At 53.4% G+C, this 11,329-nt stretch overlaps 1 protein-coding gene across 2 annotated transcripts in view; it reads left to right on the top strand.

Moving 5' to 3' along the window:
- Positions 1-26: 26 nt before the first annotated feature.
- LOC105485083 (perilipin 3) overlaps positions 27-11,329 on the top strand; it is a 30,075-nt gene continuing 18,772 nt past the window's right edge. Inside the window, exons 1-4 of one of the 2 annotated variants that reach the window (XM_071086731.1) lie at positions 27-129; positions 5,773-5,855; positions 7,162-7,360; positions 7,517-7,599. In XM_071086731.1, the coding sequence (XP_070942832.1) occupies positions 5,790-5,855; positions 7,162-7,360; positions 7,517-7,599 (348 nt within the window). In that variant the 5' untranslated portion in view covers positions 27-129; positions 5,773-5,789. Of the gene's footprint in view, positions 130-336; positions 460-5,772; positions 5,856-7,161; positions 7,361-7,516; positions 7,600-11,329 lie in introns of those variants that run through there. The other variant, XM_071086732.1, reaches the window with a different exon arrangement.

Below are 11,329 nucleotides of genomic sequence, written 5' to 3'. Positions count from 1 at the left end.
CTCTCGCCCGTCACTCCCTTGCGCCCCCAACCCACCGCGCAGTAAAAGCCAGCCCCGCCCCGGCCCTGACGGTTTCAAGGCTGGTCTGGAAGCCGCAGTTATTGTGCCTGGGACGTCCAGTTGACCGCGGTGAGTGGCGGGGGTCCCTCAGTTGAGCTGGGGGGCGGTGTCCACCGAGTCCTGGGGCACCCCAGGGGCGGAGGGGTGGGGGAGGGCCTTTCTCGGGGTGGGATTTGCTGGACTCTGCGGCCTGGGGAGGGGTCTTCAGCCCAGGCTGGTCACCCCTCCCCCCAGAAAAATCCAACGTCTGCAACGGAGCTTGAACTTTGAAACCCTCTTCTCACTTCCTGGGACTTTTGAGGGGCGAAAGATACTGAGGGAGGTGGGCTAAATACCGCCCCCGTCCGGTTTTCTCTAAATTGTGATCAGTTTGCTTGCTTTTGGAAACGCAATTTGCAGGTAAGTTTCCTCCTGCAGGCAGAAACTTCGCCCTCCCTTCCGGGGTCTTCAGAGACACCCCTCGCCACCGTAAAGCCGCCTCCCCTCCAGATGGTTTCGCCACGGGCGTTGGAAGGGGGGTTGCCCCGGCTCCTGGCGCCCCCAACTGCTTCTGGGGAGGTCTTGGGCGAATCCTGCCCGCTTCCCTCGGGTGGGCGTGGCGGCGAGATGGCTTGAAAGTAGGAAGGCCTACCCCTTAACTGCTTTGGGGTTCTTGTCCCGGCTGGGCCTAGCAGTGGGACCTGGGGCTCTTGGAATTTTTGAAGTCCAGTCTTAGCATGCCCTGAAGTTGCTGGATGACTGGGTCTGGCCTGAAACTCCCCTTCTGGAGCCAGCGGCAAGGCAGGTCACTGACCCCCAGGGGTTTCATAGGGCGTTGACATCTGCAGTGGCCACCCTTGCTTTAACCAGTTCCAGAAAGTCATGGTGGACAGAGGGGACGGGAGGAAGCTGCCTGAGTCCTAAGTGGGACTTGGGAATCTGTCGAGGCCAGGACTTTGATGCCTGCCAACCTGGCCGCCTGCCCAGGTGAGCTCAGGCTCCGAAGGAGGTGAGAAGAATAGATTTAGGCAGTGATCACTGGGAGGTAGGTATATCTTCTCACCTGACTTCCCAGTTGGGGGATTTTTGTACCTAGCAGGAAGCTGGTTCCTGGCTGGCTGTACCCCTTTGTCCGTGGAAGCCAGAGTGCGGTGAGATGGTTTATGGAGCTCTTACTATGTGCCAGGCATGGAGCTGAGCTTCCCCGGAGCAGTGTCTCCTCCAGTCCACAGGGACTCCAGGCTCTTGTGAAACTTATACCCATTTCACAGATGTGGCAAGCAAGGCTCCTAGGGAATGCTGCCTGCCCAAACTCCTATTCCTAGTGAGTTGCCAAACTGGGATTAGAACCCACTCTGGACTGCGCACGATGACTCACGCCTGTAATCCCAGCACTTTGGGAGGCTGAGGTGGGCAGATCATTTGCGGTCAGGAGTTCGAGAACAGCCTGGTCAACATGGTGAAACCCCACCGCTACTAAAAATATGAAAATTAGCTGGACCTGGTGGCAGGCGCCTGTAATCCCAGATACTCTGGAGGCTGAGGCAGGAGAATCCCTTGAACCTGGGAGACGGAGGTTGCAGTGAGCTGAGATCGCGCCACTGCACTCCAGCCTGGGTGACAGAGCAAGACTCCATCTCAAAGAAAAAACAAAAACAAAAAGAGAACCCAATCTGGACTCCAGATCCAGTGCTCCCAAAACATCATTTTGCTGAGTTCTGCTTAGGGGACATCAAAGCAAGGCCACCAGGAGGCGGGGCCTCATTCCTCTGGAAAAGATGCTCAGAGTCAAGGCCACAGGTTCTTAGGCTCACACCAGAATTCCCCGGGAAAGCATCCCATAAGGCAGGCATGACCTTTAGCCACATTTTTTTTTGAGATGGAGTCTTCCTCTGTCACCCAGGCTGGAGTGCAGTGGTGCGGTCTTGCCTCGCTGCAACCTCTGCCTCCCAGGTTCAAGCAATTCTCCTGCCTCAGCCTCCCAAGTAGCTGGTACCTGCCAAGTAGCTGGTGCCTGCCACCATACCCGCGCCTAATTTTCGTAATTTTGTATGTAATTTTGTATATTTAGAGATGGGGTTTCACTATGTTGGCCAGGCTGGTCTCGAACTCCTGACCTAGTGATCCACTCGCCTCAGCCTCCCAAAGTGCTGGGATTACAGGCCTGTGCCCGACCCTTTATCCTCATGTTACAGATGAGATGACCGAGGCCAGAGAAGGGGAAGGTGCCTTGCTCCAGGGAGCACAGCATAGGTGGAGCTGGGACTCCTGGCTTTCCCCTGAGAACCTCATCTGATGATGGTGTCCCTGCTTTATCTCACTTGTCCAGGAAAACGGGGTTGTGGCTTCATCCCACTTGCATAGACTCACCTGGGGAGCCCCGTCCTCCCCATACCCCTGACCTGGGCTTCATAGCTCTGCAGTGCAGGCAGGCATGTTATCTCACTTTCAAAAAAAAAGCCTGCATTTTGACTGGGTGTGGTGGCTCACGCCTGTAATTCTAGCAGTTTGGGAGGCCAAGGGGGGCAGATCCCTTGAGCTCAGGAGTTCAAGACCAACCTGGGCAATATGGCGAAACCCTATCTCTACTAAAAACAAAAAAACAAAAAAAAAACACGTCCGAGTGCGGTGGCTCACGCCTGTAATCCCAGCACTTTGGGAGGCTGAGGCGGGTGGATCACAAGGTCAGGCACTCAAGACCAGCCTGACCAACATAGTGAAACCCCATCTCTACTAAAACTACAAAAAATTAGCCGGACGCAGTGGTGCATGCCTGTAATCCCAGCTACTCGGGAGGCTGGGGCAAGAGAATCGCTTGAACCTGGGAGGTGGAGGTTGCAGTGAGCTGAAATCACGCCACTGCACTCCAGCCTGGGCGACAGAGCAAGACTCCCTGTCAAAAAAAAAAACCACACACACCCCCCCCAACACACACACACACAAATTAGCCAGGTGTGATAGTGCGTGCCTGTAGTCCCAGCTACTTACAAGATCAAGGTGGGAGAATCTCTTTGAGCGTAGGAGGCAGAGGTTGCAGTGAGCCAAGATGGCACCACTACACTGCAGCCTGGGCAACAGAGTGGAAATCTGTCTCGAAAAAGAAAAAAATAGTTTGCCCTATTTAACACATTTTATCCCTTGACTAGATCTTTGTCCATGTCATGTCAGTTACATTTAGTCTTTTGTCTTTTGTTTTCTTTCTTTCTTTCTTTCTTTTTTTTTTTTTTTTTGAGATGGAGTCTTGCTCTGTCACCCAGGCTGGAGTGCACTGGTGAGATATCAGGTCACTGCAACCTCCACCTCCTGGGTTCAAGTGATTCTCCTGCCTCAGCCTCCTGAGTAGCTGGGATAACTAAACATGGAGGTGTGCACCACCACACCTGGCTAGTTTTTGTATTTTTAGTAGAGACAGGGTTTCGCCATGTTGGCCAGGCTGGTCTCCACCTCCTGACCTCAGGTGATCCTCCCGCCTCGGCCTCCCAAAGTGCTGGGATTACAGGTGTGAGCAACCACATCCAGCCCATGTCAGTTACATTTAAATCTCATTCTTTTTTTTTTTTTTTTTTTTGAGACAGAGTCTCGCTCTTGTCACCCAGGCTGGAGCGCAGTGGTGCAATCTTGGCTCACTGCAACCTCCGCTTCCCAGATTCCAGCAATTCTTCTGCCTTAGCCTCCCGAGTAGCTGGGATTACAGGCATTCTCCACCACACCTGTCTAATTTTGTATTTTTAGTAGAGATGGGATTTCTCCATGTTGGTCAGGCTGGTCTTGAACTCCTCACCTCAGGTGATCCAACTGCCTCAGCCTCCCAAAGTGCTGGGATTACAGGCATGAGCCACCATGCCCGGCCTTTAAATCTCATTCTTTAGCCACTGCATTGGGATACACTTGTTTTTGTTTTTGGTTTTGGTTTTGTTTTTTGAGATGGAGTCTCACTCTGTTGTACAGGCCGGAGTGCAGTGGCACGATCTCAGCTCACTGCAATCTCCGCTTCCCAGGTTCAAGCAATTCTCCTAACTCACCCTCCTGAGTAGCTGGGAGTACGGATGCCCACCACCATGCCTGGCTAATGTTTATATTTTTAGCAGAGACAGGGTTTCACCATGTTGGTCAGGCTGGTCTCGAACTCCTGACCTCAGGTGATCCGCCCGCCTTGGCCTCCCAAAGTGCCAGGATTCCAGGCGTGAGCCGCTGTGTCTGGCCACACTTGTTGTTGTCTTATTCCCCTTTCGCTCGGCATCCAGGTTGTTTCCAGTGTCATGTTGTGGCCAGTAAGTCCACACAGCTCTGCCCATGCGGAAACACAGGTGTGGGATCTTCCCCGAAGTGAGGTTTCTGGGTCAAGGGGAAGATGGCTCTTGGAACTTGACAGCTATTGGCAAATTGTCCTCTACAGAGGTTTTAGGTCATACCTGGCTTCCTGGAGAACAGGTGAGCCCTGGAAGGGACTGTTCCCAAGCCTTGCTTCCTGACGTGTATCCCAGGGACCAGCTGTATCAACACTGCCTGGGAGCCTTTTAGAAATGCAAGGTCAGGGCTGGGCGCAGTGGCTCAAGCCTATAATCCCAGCACTTTGGGAGGCCGAGACGGGTGAATCACGAGGTCGGGAGATCAAGACCATCCTGGATAACATGGTGAAACCCCGTCTCTACTAAAAAATACAAAAAACTAGCGGGGCGAGGTGGCGGGCGCCTGTAGTCCCAGCTACTCGGGAGGCTGAGGCCAGAGAATGGCGTTAACCCGGGAGGCGGAGCTTGCAGTGAGCTGAGATCCGGCCACTGCACTCCAGCCTGGGCTACAGAGCGAGACTCCGTCTCAAAAAAACAAAAAACAAAACAAAAAAAAATTGGCCAGGTATGGTGACACGCGGCTGTAGTCCCAGCTACTCAGGAGGCTGAGACAGGGGAATTGCTTGAACCTGGGAGGTGGAGGTTGCAGTGAGCCGGGATCGTGCTACTGCACTGCAGCTTGGTGACAGAGCAAGACTCTGTCTCAGAAAAAAAAAAAAAAAAAAAGGATACCATCTCTACCCAAAAAGAAAAAATTAACTAGGTGTGGTGGTGTGTGCCTATAGTCCTAGTTACTTGGGAGGCTGAGGCAGGAGGTTCCCTTAAGGCCAGGAGTTGGAGGCTGCAGTGAGCTGTGATTGCACCACCGTACTCCAGCCTGGGTGACAGAGCAAGATCCTGTCTTTAACAAAAAAAAAAGAAAGGGTCGGGTGTGGTGGCTCACACCTGTAATCCCAGCACTTTGGGAGGTCAAGGTGGGTGGAACACGAGGTCAGGAGTTCGAGACCAGCCAGGCCAATATGATGAAACCCAGTCTCTACTAAAAGTACAAAAATTAGCTGGGCATGGTGGTGGGTGCCTGTAGTCCCAGCTACTCAGGAGGCTGAGGCAGGAGAATCGCTTGAAACCGGGAGGCGGAGGTTGCAGTGAGCCCAGATTGCCCCACTGCACTCCACCATGGGCAACAGAGTGAGACTGTCTCCAAAGAAAAGAAAGAAAGAAAAAAGAAATGGGGGGCCAGGTGAGCCCCATTCCGAAGCTTTAGAATCAGCACTTGCTGTTGAACAAAGTCCAGAGGTCACTCTTGTGCCTGCTAAGGACTGAAAGGCATGGCTATAAGTCATGGGCAGGTATGAACCCTGTCTTCCAGCTGCAGCGTGGGCCTGGACTTTTTCTTGGAAGGTGGGGCCAAGCAGGCTGTACCTGACTGTTCCTCTCTCCACAGTGTCTGTTGCAGAGACCATGTCTGCCAACGGGGCAGAGGCTGATGGCAGCACCCAGGCGACAGCGGAAGAACCGGTACAGCAGGTGAGGAAGGGCCAGGACCAGGGACTGCCCCGACCCTGTGATTCCTGTGCAACGAGGCTTCCCACACCAGGGTGCCCTGGCAGGGAGCCAGGGATATGCCGGCAGCCCACGGAGCCAGAGAGGTTTATTCCTCGGTGGGGTACAGACCACTCACTGGTGTCCCCAGTTGGGAGCAGGGGAATCTCAAAGGCCCTTGGAGGGCCTGAGGGGTCAGGGTTCTGTCTGAAACTACCTGCCCTCCACAACCGCTAAGCCAAATCTTCCTCACCTCTGCAGTCTCTCTCAGGGACCTCCTAGGAAGCCAGTTTCTATTCCAGATCTCTCATCCATAGGTTATTTTATTTTACATACATATTTTTTGAGATGGAGTCTTGCTCTGTCACCCAGCCTGGAGTGCAGTGGTGACATTTTGGCTCACTACAACCTCTGCCTCCCAAATTCAAGTGATTCTCCTGCCTCAGCCTCCCGAGTAGCTGGGGTAACAGGCGTGCGCCACCACGCCCGGCGAATTTTTGTATTTTTAATAGAGACAGAGTTTCACCATATTGGCCAGGCTAGTCTCGAACTCCTGACCCGAAGTGACCAGCCCGCCTCGATCTCCCAAAGTGCTTGGGTTATAGGCGTGAGCCGCTGCACCTGGCCCCAAAGATAATTAAAATTAAAAAATCAAGTGGTACGCTGGATGTGACCCATGGGCTATAGTCTGCAGCCCCCAGTTTAGACCCTAACTGCCATGAGAATGGGACTCTTGTCCCTTATCACCACCTGGCACATCGCTGGAATAAAGTGCAGGCTCATGTAACTAGGCTGTGTTAAAGGAAGCACGCGGGCTGGGCGCAGTGGCTCACGCCTGTCATCCCAACACTTTGGGAGGCTGAGGTGGGCGAATCATGAGGTCAGGAGTTCAAGACCAGCCTGGCCAACATGGTGAAACCCCGTCTCTACTAAAAATACAAAAACAATTAGCTGGGCATGGTGGCGCCTGTCATCCCAGCTACTCAGGAGGACGAGGCAGGAGAATCGCTTGAACCCAGGAGGTGGAGGTTGCAGCGAGCCGAGGTCACGCCAGTGCACTCCAGCCCTGGTGACAGTGCAAGACTCCGTTTCAAAAAAAAAATAAATAAAAGGAAGCATGTGGCGAAACCCCAAGGTTCCTGACTTGTGCAACCACCTGGATGCAAAGTGTGGGTAAACTGAGCCGTTTCACTGGCCAGGAGTGAGAGCAAAACTGCAGGGCACCCTGAGTTTCTGGCTGAGCCCCCCATCCTCCCCCGCCCAGTTTGCCTGAGCCACTTCTCTCTCATAGCCCAGTGTGGTGGACCGCGTGGCCAGCATGCCTCTCATCAGCTCCACCTGCGACATGGTGTCCGCAGCCTATGCCTCCACCAAGGAGAGCTACCCGCACGTCAAGACCGTCTGCGACGCGGCAGAGAAGGGAGTGAGGACCCTCACGGCGGCCGCTGTCAGCGGGGCTCAGCCAATCCTCTCCAAGCTGGAGCCCCAGAGTGGGTGAAGTCCCAGAGGGCCCTGAATCCCCCTCCTGGCACTTTCCCTGGGTGGGGAGTAGGGGGGTCTACCCAGCTCTTGGTGCCGTCCCCCGAACAATTACGAGGTGACCTTCCACCAGTCACATTTGCGTCTTACTTAATTTCTTTCGGCAGTTGCATCAGCCAGCGAGTACGCCCACAGGGGGCTGGACAAGTTGGAGGAGAACCTCCCCATCCTACAGCAGCCCACGGAGAAGGTAACGATGTCCGCCCTCGGGGGCTCTGCCGAGACAGGGACCTACCTGGGTATGGAGTGCGCTGGTCCCAGCTTAACTAGACAGGCTTGATGGCATCCTCCCTGCTCCCTCTCCTGTCGGTTCCCATCCCCACCCCGAATGCACTCCCCACAGGGCAGCTGGAGGGATAATTGCAAAGCCAGCCAGATTACAGGTGCCCACCACCACACCCGGCTAGTTTTTGTATTTTTTTTTTTTTTTTGAGACAGAGTCTCACTCTGTTGCCCAGGCTGGAGTGCAGTGGCGCGATCTGGGCTCACTGCAAGCTCCGCCTCCTGGGTTCACGCCATTCTCCTGCCTCAGCCTCCTGAGTAGCTAGGACTACAGGTGCCCGCCACCGCGCCCGGCTAATTTTTTTTTTTGTATTTTTAGTAGAGACGGGGTTTCACTGTGGTCTCGATCTCCTGACCTTGTGATCCGCCCGCCTCGGCCTCCCAAAGTGCTGGGATTACAGGCTTGAGCCACCGCGCCCGGCCAAGTTTTTGTATTTTTAATAGAGATGGAGTTTCACCATGTTGGCCAGGCTGGTCTCGAACTCCTGACCTCAGGTGATCCACCCACCTCGGCGTCCCAAAGTGCTGGGATCACAGGAATGAGCCACAGTGCCCAGCCTACTTGTTTTTATAATAAAGTTTTATTGGCACACAGCCATGACCATTTATTTACATATTGTCTACGACTGCTTTCACCCTACAATGGCAAGGTTGCGTAGTTGCGACAGAGACTGTGACCCACAGTACTGAAAATCTTAGTTATGTGGCCCTTTACCCAGAATGTTGACATCCCTATAACTGTTTTATTAGTCAGAAAAGCTTGGAGGCAGGAAAGTCAAAACATCAAAACACCATGTTCCTGGCCGGGTGCGGTGGCTCATGCCCGTAATCCCAGCAGTTTGGGAGGCCAAGGCGGGCGGATCACCTGAAGTTGGGAGTTCGAGACCAGCCTGACCAACATGGAGAAACCCTATCCCTACTAAAAATACAAAATTAGCCAGGCGTGGTGGCGGGTGCCTGTAATCCCAGCTACTTGGGAGGCTGAGGCAGGAGAATCGCTTGAACCCGGGAGGCAGAGGTTGCGGTGATCTGAGATCACGCCATTGCACTCTAGCCTGGGCAACGAGAGTGAAACTCTGTCTCAAAGAAAACAAAAACAAAAACAAAACACCTTGCTCTGGCCAGGCGCGGTGGCTCACGCCTGTAATCCCAGTACTTTGGGAGGCCAAGGTGGGCAGATCACAAGGTCAGGAGATCGAGACCATCCTGGCAAACACGGTGAAGCCCCATCTCTACTAAAATTTCAAAAAAATAAAGAAAAATTAGCTTGGCGTGGTGGCGTGCACCTGTAGTCCCAGTTACTTGGGAGGCTAAGGCAGGAGAATCACTTGAACCCGGGAGACAGAGGTTGCAGAGAGCCCAAACTGTGCCACTACACTCCAGCCTGGGTGACAGAGCGAGACTCTGTCTCAAAAAAAAATAAAACAAACAAAAATACCATGTTCTAAATTGTGTCCTGCCCCTCAGCAGCTGAGTGGCCCTCACACAAGTTACTTTGCCTCTGTGGGCCTCACTGTCTTTCTTTTTTTTTTTTTTTTTTTTTTTTTTGAGATGGAATTTTGCTCTTGTTGCCCAGGCTGGAGTGCACTGGTACAGTCTCAGCTCACTGCAACCTCTGCCTCCTGGGTTCAAGCGATTCTCCTGCCTCAGCCTCCCAAGTAACTGGGACTACAGGTGCACGCCACCACACCTGGCCAATTTTTGTATTTTTAGTAGAGATGGGGTTTCACCATGTTGGTCAGGCTGGTCTTGAACTCCTGACCTCAGGTGATCCACCTACCTTGGCCTCCCAAAGTCTTAAGATTACAGACATGAGCCACAACACCCAGCCTGGGCCCTACTTTCTTTTCCACAGAATGGCGATGCTGACCTGGGGTTAACACCTGAAGGCCTAGAACTACACATGGCTTGTATCAAATGTTGGCTCTTAACATTTAAAATAAAATAAATTTTTTTTGTGTGACAGGTTCTCGCTCTGTCACCCAGGGTGGAGTGCAGCCTTGAACTCCTGAGCTCAAGCAATCCTCCCATCTCAGCCTCCCAAGTAGCTGGGACCACAGGCACACTTCACCATGCCTGGCTATGTTTAATTTTTTGTAGATGTGTGTTTTCACCATGTTGCCCAGGCTGTTCTCAAACTCCTGTTCTCAACAGATCCTCCCGCCTCAGCCTCCTGAGTAGCTGGGACTACAGGTGCATCCACCACGCCTGGCTAATTTTTGTACTTTTTGTCAAGACGCAGTCTCGCCATATTGCCCAGGCTGGTCTCCAACTCTTGGGCTCAAGCAATCCTCCCGCCTCAGCCCCACAAAGTGCTAGAATTATAGGAGTGCGCCACTGTCCCTACCTCAGTTTCCCTTAATCACCGCTTTTTAAAGACTCTGTCTCCAAATACAGTCACATTCTTACCCCTGGGGATCAGGATTTCAGCATATGAATTTGGGGTTGAGGGGGCCGGGCCATAATTTGACCTATAATAGCCTGGGATGAAGAAATGAGGCACAGACCAGGCGCGGTGGTTCACGCCTTAATCCCAGCCCTTTGGGAGGCCGAAGTGGGCAGATCACTTGAGGTCAGGAGTTCGAGACCAACCTGGCCAACATAGCAAAACCCCGTGTCTACTAAAAATACAAAACTTAGCCAGGTGTGGTGGTGAGTGCTTATAATCCCAGCTACTCCGGAGGCTGAAGCAGGAGAATCACTTGAACCCGGGAGACAGAGGTTGCAGTGAGCCGATATCGCGCCACCGTGCTCCAGCCTGGGCAACAGAGCAAGGCTGTGTCTCAAAAAAAAAAAAAACAACAAAACACCCTCCTTCAGATAAGTGTGAAGCTTAATCGGTTATTGTTTGTGTCCCTAGGGCACAGGCCGCCTGCTTTGTGTCTGTGTCCAGTGCTCAGCGGGCAGCCTGGCACAGGGTAGATGCTTATTTTTTTTAGTGTTTTGAGATGGAGTTTCACTCTTGTTGCCCAGGCTGGAGTGCAATGGTGCGATCTCAGCTCACTGCAACCTCTGCCTCCCGGGTTCAAGCGATTCTCCTGCCTCAGCCCTCCCGAGTAGCTGGGATTACAGACATGCACCACCACGCCTGGGTAATTTTGTATTTTTAGTACAGACGGGGTTTCTCCATGTTGGTCAGGCTGGTCTCGAACTCTCGACCTCAGGTGATCCGGCTGCCTCTGCCTCCCAAGGTGCTGGGATTACAGGGGTGAGCCACCACCCCAGCAGGTAGATGCTTATTAAGTATTCAGGGGCTCCATGTCCGCTTCGGCCCAGTGGTTACAGAAGGGCCACCCTCAGGCACCACCTGCTTGCGTCTGGGTCTCTAGCATCAGAAATAGGTGCTCCCGGCCGGGCGCGGTGGCTCAAGCCTATAATCCCAGCACTTTGGGAGGCCGAGACGGGCGGATCACTAGGTCAGGAGATCGAGACCATCCTGGCGAACACGGTGAAACCCCGTCTCTACTAAAAAATACAAAAAACTAGCCGGGCGAGGTGGCGGGCGCCTGTAGTCCCAGCTACTCGGGAGGCTGAGGCAGGAGAATGGCGTAAACCCGGGGGGCGGAGCTTGCAGTGAGCTGAGATCCGGCCACTGCACTCCAGCCCGGGTGACAGAGCCAGACTCCATCTCAAAAAAA

This window comes from Macaca nemestrina, chromosome 20 (genome assembly GCF_043159975.1).
Source record: "Macaca nemestrina isolate mMacNem1 chromosome 20, mMacNem.hap1, whole genome shotgun sequence".
Lineage (NCBI taxonomy): Eukaryota > Metazoa > Chordata > Mammalia > Primates > Cercopithecidae > Macaca > Macaca nemestrina.
This window is presented reverse-complemented; position numbering and strand designations above follow the sequence as displayed.